Genomic DNA, 16,901 nt, shown 5'->3' with positions numbered 1-16,901 from the left:
TACTCGTTATTTAGGGTACGCCGAGTGAAAAATATATCACAGTAATCTCTCTTTCATCAATGGCAAAGTTGCTGATAATGTTAATGCATGTAAGTGACGATGGAATGCTAAGCATTCCAGATAAATACAATAGTGACCTTTAACTATATGTTTCTAGATCCTATTACAAAACATATCTATAATATCTGTGACTAAAAGACTTAACCAAGATTGTGTTTTATATTTATGTGCATAAGAACTGTAATCCCCCATGACAATCGGCCAGGTATACTCTAGCATTTGTTTAAATACGTAATTCAAGAGAAATGTTTGTTCCTGGGTATTTAAACCATTAGTTCTAATAATCACTGCTTTCAATTTTGCATGCCTAATGGGAAGCTTTATAAATACAAGGAACATTATTCGTGCTGTTCTGTGTTGTAACAACTGCCTTCAATGCATTGGATCCTATTGTATTGTATTCTATTGTATTATATTCTATTCAATTGTATCCTATTGATTTCTATTCTATTGTTTTCAATTGTTCTATTCAAGAGAAATGTTTGTTCCTGGGTATTTAAACCATTAGTTCTAATAATCACTGCTTTCAATTTTGCATGCCTAATGGGAAGCTTTATAAATACAAGGAACATTATTCGTGCTGTTCTGTGTTGTATCGCCTTGCAATGCATTGGATTCTATTGTATAAACATCCTATTCAATTGTATTATATATTCTATTCAATTGTACTCTACTGATTTCTATTCTATTGTTTCTAAATGTTCTATTCATTTTCTATTGTATTGTGCCATGGCCTGCCTCACCATACTCCCGTATCCCATCAAAATTATCAGTCAACCATAGAAAAAATTAATAAAATACTAACTCGTACTGGAATAATTGCATTCTATTTATTTCTATTCTATTGTTTTCTATTCTATTGTTTTCTATTGTTCTATTCATTTTCCATTGTTTTCTATACTAACTAACTCGTACTGGAGTTATCCCGTAAATACATAATGAATACACACAATGAAAACTGTGGCAACATTCGTCTCCATTGTCTTCCGACCGTGTGCTTTTCAACAGAAATGAAACTATGCGCTGTCATCTTGCAGAATTGCAAAATTTGACTAATAACACATCAGCTACAAACTTGACTGATTTTATGGGTTTCCCAAATACCTTAATGATTGTTCCGCTTCCCTTCAAATACATACCACAAGACATTCCGAGCAACCTTGTATGTTATTTTACCAAAATTGAGACTCATTACGACTATGCGCTAAGTGACTTGCAGCTATACAGTCTCAACTAATATGTTCTGTTAATTTCCTCCTTTTATGCTAAACCATCTACCCATCAACTTAACCAGTCGTACGTGAGGAATTTCAACGGGAGGGTTTTCTGTGTAAAACATTTCTTGATGGTCTGCCTATATTTATATATATGATACTTGTCTGGATCGGTAAACATACTTTGTACTTCATGAACAGAACAAAAACGAAACTGAAATTCGTAATAACATTCATCATCGTTATCATCAATCTCATTTATATCACCAAACTCAAAATAAGCTTTTTCTGAATTCTGATCTTTTCTGCTTTCTTCAAGGTTGTTTGTTGTTGATGTTTTTTTGGGATGTTTTTTTTTTCTATTCTCTGACCATTTCCTATTAAAGATCACCTTGCCTATTAAAAGGATTTTCTGGTGGCTGAACTTTTGCTATCTAACTTAATTGCTGAAATTTTTTAGCACTTTTAGGTAAAAAAAAACCTCATCCTCAAAGCACTTTGCAATGCAAATATATGAGTTTTGCAAATACTTTGCAGAATGCATGATGTCATTGGGGCAATTCAATTGAAAATATCTTTGTTTTTTGGCTGTTCAACTTACAAGTATCTTTAAAACAGTATGCAAGGGACCTTTAATTGACACAAAATCAGGTTTTCAAATTCAGCGCATAGGTTCTTTCATGAACCATTATGAAGTACAGTCATCAATTTAAAACTTTTGTTTTTGGCCTCCTGTTTGTCTAGAAAATGTCATTTCACTGAACTATCAATTACTATTATTTTACCAAATTATGATAATAAATGAGATGTCCTCTACACGTTGGTGTTATTTTCTCATTTTCTTATAGTTTAATAATACAACATATATCCTACTAGTAAGTTGCTGCTGATTTTTCAAATTCAACTGAATATTTTACAACTTAGAATATAAAATCCCCAAACAGTTTTTTCAACTTCCTCGTTATCAAAATTTCTATACGAGTTCGTTAAACATGAAGTAATGAAGATACTTAAACATAGCGATTCGATGTTGTCCGATCGATACCTTTATGGATCGTGTGCAAATAAAGTCTTTGGCTCTGATGGTCTATACATAACTGTATGTGACCTGACCTCGATCAGCCCGACATCTGTCAAATTATACGTGAATACTCTACGTATATTGCATCCAGGTGAATATTGTATGTGTACTTAATACAAAATAATTCCAGCATTTGCCTTGAAAATATGTCTTTCCTCTTTTTACGGTAACATTTATGGATACAGAAATGGAAATAACGGTATATTTTAATGAATTCACAATTTGCATATCCATAATTTCAGCCTTATGTTTTCAGGTGACCTGCCTTCTATATTTCATGATTTTTTTTTTTTTATTCACCTTTGCATAATGTTGGTGCTAAAGTAAGTGAATATCATAGAATAAATTCATAACAAATATAAATGCTATAATTAAATTGAAAAAAAAATTAAAGAGGGCTTATTTTTCCAAGTTTGTTCTGCAAAATTTACCAAACAGCGAATACTACTTGAACTAGGATTTTTCATTGATCTTAGTTTACAGACGCCTGCCCTTCTAGCTTTTTTTCTCCTAAAATGAATGTTATCTTGCCATCATATACCAAGAAGTACAAAAATATAAATGTAAGTGTAAGTGTGAGTGTAAATGCAAATATGAATATGATTATAATTATAATTGTAAATGTAAATACATATACATATACATATACAAATACATATATATATATATATATATACATATATATATATATATATACATATATATATATATATATACATATATATTTATATATATATATATATATATATAAGGGTGTGTGTATATGTATATTAACTGTGAATTTCCAGCTCTTTCTTTCAATGTTTAGGAAGAATGAAGTGAAAAATTCAATAAGTATCAATTTCACTGATGGAAATATCAGACAGACTCCTTCTTAAAGACAACTATAAATATATATATACACAGACATAAAACATGCTATTTCTGTATTGCAATTCTGAAGGTATAATATTATATGTGAAGGGATCAATGACAGTTTCACACAGTAGAGCTATCCTGCCTTAGATACAAGTCTCTCTCCCTCTCTCTATCTCTGGGGAATGATTCTATATTAACTACCTTTCACACTGGTACGCAGTGACGGAAGCTTTCAATTTCGTACAATAATTGTACGTTGACCTCCGCCGAGAAGTAAACCTAAGGTTAAACGTTGTTTAGTAACAATAACAGCCGAATTGATCTTATTTCACATTGGGAGAGATGGAAACTCCAGCAATCAGTTTGAACCCTCTCTAGATTTGATGTGGTTAAAAGCAGTTGCTCGCCTCACACGAGGTGAAAAAGAGAGAGAAAAAAAGAACATGATGTTGAATGTATGTCACTCACGAAAGCGCTATTGGGCTGTGAAGATTAAAGCTGTTTGTTGGGGTTTTTTCTTTGTTATTTTTCTTTGCCTGTGAAGATACTCAAAAATCATGGATGATACTAAACATCTCTGTTTCCCTTCAAAGCAGCTGAGTCTGTATATTTATCTATTTACTTTTGCACTAGATAACAATTTTTCACCAATTTTTTTCTTTCTTTCTCTCTCTTCGTATACTAAATCGTTTTAAAAATACCAATCTATTAGTTCAGACTCCTTCTATTTGTATTCCAGACAAAATGTAGAAAAAGAATTGTCAAAATGTGAAAATATTTGGTCTTGTTGCAGTTGGATTTTAAATTAGCATGAAAATGTATCAGGGAGACAAAACAGATTTTGGAATTATTAATTACTTAACTGTCATAACTAGCAGATGTTGGCTATTAGTGCTGCAGTCCGACCAGAATAAAGGCAGAATGCTTTAAAGCCCAATCATTTACGTGGCACCTTAAAGCAGGGCTGCTTGCACACCTATTGCCTGCAGATATGCAAATGTTCAATACAGGCAGTCTAAATATATTGTTTACACTTTGCTTTTATGTCACAACAGATGTTGAACAGCTCAGGAGACAGTCTGCTATTTAAAAATAAACATTAAACCATCATTCTTGGCCCAATTTTTCCAAAGCAAATGTCCTCCATTTCATGAGAAGTCTGCTTGAAACCAATGACAGCCCACATATCTGTGGTACACAGTAGACACAGTTTTGCTATTTTACTGATTGTAGGTATCTTATAGTGTTCCTAAGAACCTCAGTACATGTAAAGAATAATCCTTGGGTCGCAAAAAAGACCGGTGAATGTACTTTTCGTCTTTCTTTATCAGTTTTGGCTGTAAGCAGGTGTGCTTGGGCTTGATGTCAAATTCACAAAAGTTTTATTTTATAGTATTTTTTGCACTTTCTACCAATCGCTGGATTTATGGAATAAAAGTGTAATTCATAGCCATAGGTGTCCGACTCTTCTTGCAAATTTTGTTGAGTTTGTTGGTCCGTTTGTTAGTGTATTAGTACGAATGCAGTACGAATAGAGTCCTATCATTTCTATTTATGTACCCTTGGTCCCAGTGGATGATCTGGTCAAAAGTTTAGTGTCCTTATAAATACAGTCTGTCCAGCACGATAGCGCATTAAATGATAATGCAAAATGTGTCTACATTTCTTTATTTGTTACGTAAATAAAAAATTTGCATATTTGATTATGACACGATGTGGATCTGAATCACACTATAGGAAGATTGATTCCAACAGTTCTGTATTTAATATCATCTTCCACATTAAATAATATTCATAATCCACGCTTAGCTTAATTTTGGATAATATCTGCAGCTCTGGACTACTACAAGTTGACCTGCGATTTCTCCGTCAAACTGACCGTCACAAACAATTTGTTTTATCTTTCGATGTTTTTAAAATTTGTGAGGAAAAATAAATAGATTTTAATACATTCACGTTCACTCTTTCATCTGGCTAAAACTTTTCATAAAAAACTCTGGATCGTGACAGGACAAATCATGAAACGTTTCACTTTTCACCTCACGAGGTAAACGCACGTTGAGATAAAGAGAAAAGAAAACTGCCCAAATAAAGAGGAAGGCAAAAAACACAAAAAAAAAGATGATAATATCCTCCTACGTCCCCGTTAACTGACCAAAGCCGCCTCGCAAATTGGCAAAAAACAAAGCCTGGAAGGATTGAAATATATGTTGGAGTTGACTTACAATTTAAATTCCTCATTCCAGGTAGGATTGAGACTTTTCTTAATGGTTTTAGATTTCTTTTTGCTTGAACCCTGCGGGTCTGGAACCAGCTTCAGTTTCACGTATGGATCTGAGAGTCCGTTGGGATCCATTGGAATTAGGTTCTTTGCAGTTTTTACTGGAGAGAGAAACACGACGCGTCGAAACAGAGAAAATGACCAGAAAAACGTTAAAAGAGTGAAGAATAATTAAGAAGTGCTAGAGGGTGGGAGAGAGGGGGGGCGGGTGGGAGAAACACAAACTTGTTTGCAAATAATATTGACACTTTACAAAAACAGAAGTTATGTAAAAAGATTTAGAATGCATCAATTTACATTGATCAAATGGAAATCTCATCGGGATATGTGAGCTCTCTGTGACAACCACTGGCATTTATGCATCTGAAGTATCTAAGATAAATCAAAAGGTTGGCTCAATCTTATTGGAAAAAGTTATTGGTGATGGATACTGGAATATGTAAAGTGGTACCAAATACCTCAGGATATAAAAGGTGAAGTATTAACATTTCGCACCCCCCCCCCTTCTGGTGAAATTTGTTAAAGTTGGTGGTGACCTTTTCATACGACTGATCATATTTAAATGTTTCGTTAACGATTGAATGGCCTGCAAGACAAATCCTATCATAAATTTTGAGAGCTTTCAAAATGAGGGGAGTCCCTATCAAACAACCGTTCGGCATTAAGTTTGGAGAATATGATAGTATCATATCCACTCCCTGGGGGACAAACTTGTTATAAGAGTTAAACAGCAAATTCGTAAGTAATTGCAGTTATCGATAGAATTCTTTGTAGGTTGTTGTCATCAAACACTGAAATAAAGGTCATGAAATATCCCTGAGAGGCTGAGATATTGCAGTGACATGAAAGTAAAACATTTAACATTACCAAGGCAACTGTTGATAGCATTAAAAGATTGCGAAATGGTAGAGAATACCTGTTTTTCACACAAACATTAGCGACCTATCAAAGCTCAAACATGACTCTTGCATGAATTCCGAGCCGACCTACAGATGATATCCCTGGGTGTCTAGTTTGGCAAATAAAAATCCCATTGAGGTAAAGAATGCTCTGAGGATCCACGAAGTCAAAAGCTGGCTGACTGAGCTTGAGTGATCTTATTGACTTTCTAGCAAATTTGAGACAAATGTAGTGACTATCTTAAAATAATATCAAATATTTCCAGCTGGACATCTTACAAGGGTTTTCAAGTGAATAAATCCACACTGATAGAATTACCTAGGTTTATTTTTGTTTGTTTGTTTGTCTTTGTAAGTATATGAGAAAAGGAGATAAATTAAATTAACTTACAAAGCAGAGACAATAAAACTACATGAATATGTAGATATATATAAATATATATATTTGTTGTAAAAGAAGCACACATGTCTATAATAAGGGTCATTAATATTGCCCTTAAATATGCTAGGAAGTTAGATAATGACCACTCACGTTCAAACTTCAAGGGCATTCTAAATTACGACCCTCCAACCACTTTGCCTCATACAAGAGATGTTTGATTGCCTAATTTAATGTCTGTGTGTGTAGCTAGGAGAGTTGAAACCTTCCAGAACCTACGTTTGACAACTATTAATAGTACACTAAGTTTGCGACCAGTACCGATGGGCACTTGAGAATTGTATTGTACAAAGTATAAAACTATAGAAAAAAAGATCTTTAGAAACAGAATTCACTAAAACATGTGGTTTTTGAGAAAAATAAAAAGTTAAAAAAAAAACAATATTGTAGCAATTTGTTAAGTTTAGGCTTTCATTGGAGTATTGAAAATCAAGCCAAGATATAGGTTTACCTTCCAATGAAAATATGTTCAAAATAATTTATTTTGTCCAGCTTCCAGCAAAAATCTCACTGAAAATCTTGATAAACTGTCATCAACAAATACAGGCTATTATATTTTAACTTTTATAAGGAATTCATTTGAATCGATACTCTTTATTTATTGTCATTGGGGTGGGGGGGCGAGTTGGAGGGAGGGGCAACACTTAAGAAAGTAAATAAATCAATCGTCTTTACTTTTTGTCGACAGGACATTATCTTTAATGATGGCTTGGAATTCGATCCTTCCTCTCTTTTCCGTGTGGTCAGAACCGCAGAGGTTGGGAACTTGTTTCTGGCATCTGCTATGTACATTCATGTCACAGGCTACAAGAGAAGCAGAGAAAAAAGAAAATCAAGATGACAAAGAGATTCCTTTGTTATACAGGAAAGAACAATAGGTGAAGGAATATATGGTTCACACCATACACAGACATTGTGAAAAAGAAACTTGGAAACCTGCACTTGGAAAATTAAGAACACCACACAAAATCTGAAAATAATTTTGTGGCAAAATATGTCTTTCCAGTTAATGGCCATATCTGCACTATAACTATTATGTTTGGTATCTAAATTATAATGTACCAAAGGGAATTCAAGGAAACATTATGAATTAACACTATACACATCTACTCCAACTGCATGATGGGAAATTTAAAGCTAAATACAGCTGGTAAATAGTATATAAAGCTCTGACCTTGCACATGTATGTGTGCAGCTGTACAGCTGTCACATGCATTGTGACTTTCCGGTTGCTGAAGTAACATGACCCTAACAAACCCAACCATTCAATACTAAACCTTAAATAGCTCTTTAGTCAAATGGCAACTTCACTTTTTTTCATTTTTGCCCCTAAATTCACAGACACAAATTATGAACTTGGTATCATACTTGAGCTTAGATCACACATCACAGTGCTACATCAGTAGGTAGCCTGAACGTTGATAGATAGGTATATGTATAAACACTACACGCTATTCCATCGAGTTGCAACTCAGAGTTTCACGCATGCATTGAACTTTAGGATTTCCAAAGAAATGGACTGATCGATGTTCTTTCTTTCTAAGTCCCAGATAAGCTTTGAGAGCTCAATTTCTTTTTGGTAATGTTCATTGCACTCTAATACACATAAGCATAGCTCCATCCAGTGTAATCTCTGTATGGAAGAAAAGTTCTCCATATTAAGAAGCAGAACAGACAAAAGCTACAACTCAATCAACAAGAGTAGAGAAGGTGTGTCCAAATGTCGTCATGGCAACCATTTAAAGTAACCCCCCTGACCCGTCCCCAAAGGAAATAGTCGTCCTTGCAAGATTCAGTTGCCTGATGATTGCCGCAGTGAAAAGAACTCAATGTGGGCGTGAAACTCTGAGCTGCAATGCGATGGAATAGTGTGTTTATACTTATAAGTACTATATACAGCTCTGCACCAGTTGTATTGAGCACTATACTGGTATTACTAAACTTTTTATACCACGGTGAGTACATATATAATATTATATATATATATATACATATATATATATATATATAAATATTTATAAATATATGTAAACATATATAAACATGCAAAAACCACAGTAACCTGTCCTAGACCAACATAACATTCAAAGGGGATGCTTTCTTGGCTTTTATCATCTCTTGGAAACAATGCACAATATTGTTATTGCCCCACATTTAATCAATAATATTTCTATAATCGATAATATCTATCATTTACATCTACAGCCCTGTGATGTCAATCGAACACGTTTTCCTTTCTCCCTCAAGTTTCTTAACGAAAAGAACATCTAACAATTTTCTGCTGGAGTCAACAGAACTATAATTTCTAGAGTCTCTCTATATCGTGCTGCATGTGCCTGAGGCTAGATCTGTATGATAATCTCGATGGGATATAATGTTTCTACGGTAACGTGCCTCATAAGTACCCAGAAGGATATTAGAGGCAGGCTGCAGACGCATTAGCGTATCAAACTATCGTCATATATACCCCCATTCTAGTTTTATAAACCTCGCAGCAATTGCCATCTTATAACACAGTATTGTTACTATTATTATCATTATTTCTAAATTTGGAAAAACAAACTTGCAAGGCTTGCTTTCAGAAAACTAGCAGCAATTATTTATATATCTACTTCAAATTTATTATCTATTTGTAAGTTTGTGAGATTGTGAGGGCTGATACTCATGCATCCACATTGGAAATGTCAAACTGGCCTCATATTTGCCAATTGTTTCTCCGTAGGGAAATTTACATAAGTGTCAATTTGTTACATCATCTTTTACGGTTCGAGAGATGGCCGTTATTGATCTGAAAAGGTTCATATGTAATATGCTCAGTCTGCGTACCGTAAGTGCCTGGATGTCCGTCAACGAACAATACCATTTTGTTTATTAAGAGAAATTTCTGTCAATTTCTGCTGCCAGGTTGGAAAAGATTTTTAACTTTAATAAGGGTTTGCTTTGTTTTGTATGTATAAGTAATCAATCTGTTTCTGAACATGTCTAGAGTTTTGGTTGGGACAAAACTGCCCTAATTGGAAATGATACCAATAGCCGATCAGTAGACTGCTATAAAGCTTCCCAGAAGTGTATGTAGCACATATAATAAGGATATAAGATTTATAAATTGTCAATAATTAAATCTATGTCTGAATCACTTTTGTAAAATTGCTGGCAGTGAAAAGATTACAACATGTGCAGGAAATATGTTCAAACTTCATAATTTAATATTTTATTTGAAATATTATAATTATCATATTTCACATATATTCTACATCACTCAGTAATAGCTGAGGAATAAATAGCTAGCAAAATTAAGCTACTAATGAAAAATATATACATTTTTTTCTTCTTAATTTTTCACAAATAGAAACAGATCAAGCTACTGAAATCCTTGATCATCATCGAAAGAAAAAGAAGTCGTCTTACTAATTACTAATATTTTAATAATCTCAAAAAGTAATTTCCGGCAACTCAAGTCATCTAACTTCTATTCAACTGCGTACAAAACCTGCTCGACTCCTTCGAATTGAAAATTAAATGATCCAAACATGAATAGCATATGACAAGCGAGTCCAAAAAAAAAAAGAGAAGGAACTATATATACATAAAAGACAGCGAGAAGATAAGAAAAAGAAAGGAATAATGAAACATGGAAGTGAAAATGTAGCATTGTTAATTTAAAAAAAAAAAGTAAAAACCCTTTGGCAAATTGGGATAAAATGAATAATTCCAAGGAAACAAAGAATTGCTTTAATTTTTTTCAGAATTTAATTTTTTTTTAATGATTCTCAACACGACCAAACATTATTGCATCTCTACGGCAACAGATATCAGGAAGATCATGTTTCATCCGATTTTTTATTTTGTTTACTGCGTGTATGCATATAAATGAGTAATATAATTTACAGTGCTCCGTTGATGTATGTGGTTGGTTTTGGGGGATAAGCTTTGGCAGGCTCTATATACTAGAATCATTACTGGATGTATCTCGATTATCTCATCCGAAGATAAATTTTTAAGGCTTAATTATAACAAAATTTTGTACGAATGGCACAAGAAGCAAAAATTATTCAAATGCTGCTTGTATTTTTTCAACCGTACTGGTTTCATACAAACACAACTTCTTATATATACATTTACTAATTTGCAACTACATGAGAATGGGTGAGGGGATGAGGGGATGGGAGGATGAGAGACTGGGGAGGTGTCCCTCACTGCCCAAGGTGGAGGCTTGGGCTTTATATATGACGGCACCCTGGGCCCAGAGGAGCGGTCCATTTCTACCACGGCTGAAGTTTAAAAAATCCAGGATTGATTGGATGCAGGTGAGGGCCATTGCCCATCCCCCCCATGGGAGAAATGGGGGAGGATCACTTTAACAAAAAAGTTGATAAAATTGAAGGAGGTAATTAACGGTATAGTGTCTTAAAAATAAATTGCCACTTTGAATTTTAAGCTGACATATCTTCTCGTTCATCAAAAATTACATCCCACAAATAAATCCCCAAAAAATATTGTTTTCTTTATTGCCAAAGGCATATGCCATATTACTGTGTTATATATAATGCCATTTGGAATGAATGGGGGTGGTGGGGGGGGAGGGGAGGGAAGCCAATTTGGCAATAATAATATGCTTTATTAGGCTTACAGTCTGAAACCACATCATGATGATGATGATGATGAAATGTAATTCGACATCACCTCGCAAAAAGCATCGTCATTATCATCCTCTTCTTCATTGTCAGCACGACCAGAGGGATGTAGAAAAATTAAGATCTCTTTAAAAGCTTTCTTGATTATCGAATATTGCAAAGTGAAGAGGATAGCAAATAAACTGACGTGGCGAATATGCACTTTTAAAGCTCATTAATCACCATCTAACGTTATATCTCTCACTCGTTTGGAAAGACCTAACGAAATAACAACTTTCTATATCCCACGAACCTGATTGAAAAAGATCGCGAGAGAGCGAGTAAATTGACATCAAAGTTAACGACAATTTACCACTCTGCCATTGTTTCTGTTTTGGGGGGGTTTTTTTTGTTGCTTTTTTTTCTTTGCTAGTCAAAATTGCAGCTTAAAGGGATATGCTTGATGGGTATATGCAATTTAAAACTTAAATAAAAAAGCTTGAATGCAATTTACATAATTTAAACGCTTCAAATTCTATTCACAAGCTCCAAATGTGAAGAAGAAAAGTCTCTCCCTTTCTTAAAACACCATAATGACAAACATTTGGTTAGGCCCACTGTATGAGGGGCCCATATACCTTTTTGGACCCCTTTGAGTTTTGACATCACTTCAAAACAATCAAACCCAATTTAAAGGAAGATATTATTACATTACTTTTAATGGTTAGACTTAGCTTTGGTTACATTTCTTTAAACTTTAAAAAAAAAAAAGGTCACCAGAGAATTATTCACACACTAACACCATGATTAGAGTATGCTATCAATTTGTTAATTGGCATTGCAGTCTAAAATCAAATTTTTAACTTTTTTTTTTTTTTTTTTTCAAGACGGAAAAGTTATAGCAGAATGCCTATGTTAAAGGTCATCAATATAGCTTACAGTGGACCCCAAAATTTTGGCATGACCAAAATTACTACAAGTATTTTTTATAGTGAGAGTGAGAGTGATCTTCCAAATTATTCCAAGGATTATTAAAATAAAGAAAGACAGGGATAAAAAGATATATACTGAGCAAGAGTTGACACAGGCACTCTTGAATCTTTTATCAAATATAATATCACAAAAAATATTGAATCAAGCCTGCAGTTATTGCATCAATTATCATCTATTCTGTCATCAATGATGTAAGTTGTTATGGCAACACCCCTGTGTTGCCTCTAAGAAATTTACACAAACATTTATTTTTAAGATTCTAACATTTTAATGACATGCAGCTGGGCAATAATCTGCAGTCTGAGATAAAATAAAACTGATCTAAAACTTACGGGGAATCTATAAATGCAGCTCTTGATGACTCCCTCTTCAATTGAATCGTTTAATTGCATACACTTAAAACTTGAACAAATAACAAATCATAATCAACTCAAACATAGCTCTTAAAACAATGTGTTCTAACAATTTACATTTTGTTCTTATTTTTCGTTTTTTTTATTATTATTTGTTCTTTAACATCTAAGTATGTGGATTTTTTTTTTTCGTAATGGGGGGGGGTATGCTAATGCGGTGAATTAACAACAAAAAAGCTCTCCTTCTGTCCCAAGAATAATTTTCCACACACGACTGATTTCATTTTTCAAACATCTCAAATGTCATGTTCCTTTAAACATCGGTAATTTGTACGATTATCATAAATTTTGAAATGATAGTGACGATGATGATGAAGATTATATGATCTATTATTTCAAGACAAAATCATCTCATAAAATTCCCATCTAAAGAGTAAAATTTTACATAGAAAGTGGCACTTCATTTGATATGCTATATTTAATAATTATTACCCGTACTTGCTATTTAGACCTATCAAGCAAGCAGTACATAAATTGTACTTAGTAGATTCCTCCAATGATTCTTGTCTTTCAATAACGGATTCATAAAATCTCATAATTTAAAAGTAGGGAATTATTTCCAGCTCTGAGAAAACATCAGGCAAAAGTTGCACACACAAAAAAAGACGCAAAAAGAGATGTAAACATTTTCCATCGAAGACAGTCATGTCACATCACTTCATGTCACATCAAGTCACATGACCTTACATCTAAGACAGTCACAGTCACAAGACTGTCACAACTAGTCACATATTAAAATACTGAATCTTTTTGGATGAATGAGGAGAGATGGTTACATTTGTTTTCCATTCAAGGACAGCACATTTATTTCTGGTTTTGATTATTACAAAACAGCCTATAAAAAAAAATAAAAAAGGGTGAATAGTTGAATGGTTTTATTAATCTATCTTAATTTACAGGAAATCCATAAAAATAAAAAAGAAACAGAAAAAGTAAGATGATTACATGTATGTTTTGTGCTTTTATCCTTGAATGTGTTACACATCATTAATTTTATTGATATAACGTAATGAATGGGAAAGGTAAAATTTTTTATAGGGAAATAACTTCTACATGGTTAAGTCTGTTTGAACGAGGTTCTGACTTTTTTGACTTATTAATTTGCAATGATCATAATAGCGAACGCCTTCCTTTTTATCAGCTGCGAATTTTCAAGTTAAATTTGACACGACTTTAGTGATGGCATATTTCTCCAATGTTATTATAAATGGAGAGATCAGGTACACGAAAACATGATGGTACTTTTACCTTTAATCTATATAGATACTGAAATCACAAATGAAACAACTACATGACACATTTCAAAATTTGAGTGATGCAAAATTTTGTTCTGTAACGGATTTGATTTAAATATACGGCTGCTCCTTAATATAATCTAACTGGCTATAATCCATACATCAAGGTGCACTCAATCGTTGCTGCATTGCTCGGTCAACATTTCAATCGAACAAAAACAAAATAATGTAGAGATTTATTTAATTTAATTCCGTTGTTTTCCTCCCGATCAAAGCACTGTTTCCGTCGTTGCATGCTCATATAAGGAGTGTAGGTGTTGAGCATTACGTCACGAGGGACAACTTTGAATAAACCAAAAAAAATTACACGCTCGTAAAACAGCAAGCAATGCAAATCTTCGTTCCACTCCGGGCGCTTCTTCTTTTTTTTCATCCTCAACGCCGCTGTCTACCAGATGCTTTGATAAGTACGGTTTTAGTTTTGGCTCTTGGTCCCATGAGACCCGGAGCTTCGATCGGTGACGGATTTGCAGCATGTACGACCACATGCATCTCAACGATCGAGTTCGGCTATGTCAACCCGATGAGATGGGATGAATTAGACAGAGGCGGCTGTCGATAAAGAGAACCGTCAGTCAGGTTCTTCGATTCAGAGGAGATTATCAGCGAGGATGACACAGGTGCTACCGTGCATTACACACGCGTGGTTAAATCCACGATGCCGAATGCCAATGTTTACAAATCTTCTCCGAGGAGCTCGACTTTTGTCACCTGCACCGTGGACTCCTTCGAATATAGGAGCTGTTTATATATATAACTTCTCTTCTCTTGGATTTTGTTCAAACAAGCTGTTTATCTTTTCGATCAGAATGGAATTTCAAGGTATTCGAAAAACGTACGAGATGAAAACTTTCGATGGGAATGTTGAAAAATTTATGAAAGACACGACTGCCTCATGCGATCTTTTGTTATATGTAAAATAGCTTTTTGTTTTGGAGATGTTGTCCAGTGTAAATAAAGTAGAAAAAAACAATCATATAATTAATGATTTCCCTCTGAGCTGATTGCTACACCTATAATTGACTGCTCTTAACGGGCCTACAGTATATAACTTTAAACCTTTACATTAAACTGTATAATTTTTCAATGATGTATGAGTTTGAATACACCCTCCCACCGTCACTACAATTAATCCTCAACAAGTTATAATGAACACAAGCATATGAAATTTAAAGCGAATCTTTCAACTTTGTATCTTTTCAATAACATACTTCATATTTAAGAAACATTTTTAAATGGGGGGGGGTGGGGAGGAGGGGCATATATGTTTAATTGTTTTGGCTATGTTATTAAAAGCTTTCACCTTATACTTCCATGAGACTTTATCCATGCATATTTTCCTAGTACTGTAATCTCAAAATATTGAAGATATATTCAAGTTTGACCTCCCGTGACCTCAAATAACCATCTGGCCACCAACTATATGGGACATCTACACACTAAATAACTGTTGTATGTTTAAACATGCGTGTGAACTAGTTCCTAACCCATGTAACAGTACTTGGTGTTTGGCAACATGCACAGAAGGCAATATATAACACCATCTGGTACTTGTGGACATATTCATTTATGTGATTATTGCAAAAAAAATATGCGCATCTTTAATATCTGTGTGTAGCACACACTTGAAGGATGAAGGACCCCTACCTCTATAGGAATTCAGGTCAGAGTGTATATCAAGTCTAATACGACGCTAGAAAGAGCTGACGTTACCTACTTATACTAACTGAGAAACTAAAAAATTTAAATTAAAAAAAAAACTTAGTAAACAATCTAGCTAATGGGATATCTAAGATGTATATAATGCTTACATTATTACTACCTACAAGCTGACTGAGGTGTCCCTTGCCCTACCAAAAAAAAAGCGTGGGCATATCTTACGATCGCAAGTGATACTGAACAGAGCTACGCCTAAGAATGAACAGAAGTAAACGATACATGGTGGATTCGGTAGGAAATGAAGCTGATATATGTAATTATTGCTGGAAGAAAGGTCAAACTCCTCCTTTTATCACCTCTCAGAGGGAACCACCATCGGCCTTTTAATGCCTCCTATTCGTAGTAAAATAAACTCAACAAAACGAAGAGATCGTCCGTAGCCTTATACGACGCCCCCGCTGAGGAACTGACTTTGAATATTAAACTCCATCACCTCCATTAAACGCAGCATCTCAAACAGATGCTTTGTATTTCTTTAATCGTCTGTTTATCACGTCACACGATTTAATCAGAGTTTATATGTAATGAATAATGGATAGGATTTGTTTATTTTTTTTGCAGAATCTTGCATAAACCTGCCTCGATATTCATTTCCATTTTTCTTTGATCTGTTTCTGTTGAATCCGTGCAGGACAAAAACTAAACTTTAAAATAAACAAACGAAGATGGGTTTTGCCTCCATGTTCGTCGATATGAAAGTATCTGTACAGTGTGTATACAATTCTTCTCGCGATAGTTTACTGTACATGTCACAGACCATTAAAAGCAACTACACTTTATCGGTACCACGGACTGAAACTGCTCCAGACGTGAATAATACTACGCCATCAAATGTATCAAAGGTCCACTAATTGCGGCTGGAAATGCATGCCCAGCGATATCATATTTTAATATTTTCAGAGATTTTTAGTAGAATTGACAAATCACTGAATTGAGATTAAAATCGGCCGCTATTACAGGACTCACACAAAGGGTTCAATACCATCGTAAATTTTTATCTTCAAGGAAAGCATTTCAGATCTCTAAATATGTGGCA

The 16,901-nt window shown here is 34.1% G+C and overlaps 1 protein-coding gene across 4 annotated transcripts in view; it reads right to left on the bottom strand.

The window, feature by feature from the left end:
* LOC139960659 (protein kinase C-like) overlaps positions 1–16,901 on the bottom strand; it is a 153,685-nt gene that overhangs the window by 48,679 nt on the left and 88,105 nt on the right. For all 4 annotated transcript variants that reach the window (XM_071959205.1, XM_071959207.1, XM_071959204.1 and 1 more), the window contains exons 5-6: positions 7,508–7,636; positions 5,439–5,595 (exon numbers count right to left, since the gene is read on the bottom strand). In XM_071959205.1, coding sequence (XP_071815306.1) covers positions 5,439–5,595; positions 7,508–7,636 — 286 coding nt within the window. The remainder of the gene's footprint in view (positions 1–5,438; positions 5,596–7,507; positions 7,637–16,901) is intronic.

Source organism: Apostichopus japonicus, chromosome 19 (assembly GCF_037975245.1).
Source record: "Apostichopus japonicus isolate 1M-3 chromosome 19, ASM3797524v1, whole genome shotgun sequence".
In the NCBI taxonomy this organism is placed as follows: Eukaryota; Metazoa; Echinodermata; class Holothuroidea; order Aspidochirotida; family Stichopodidae; genus Apostichopus; species Apostichopus japonicus.
This window is presented reverse-complemented; position numbering and strand designations above follow the sequence as displayed.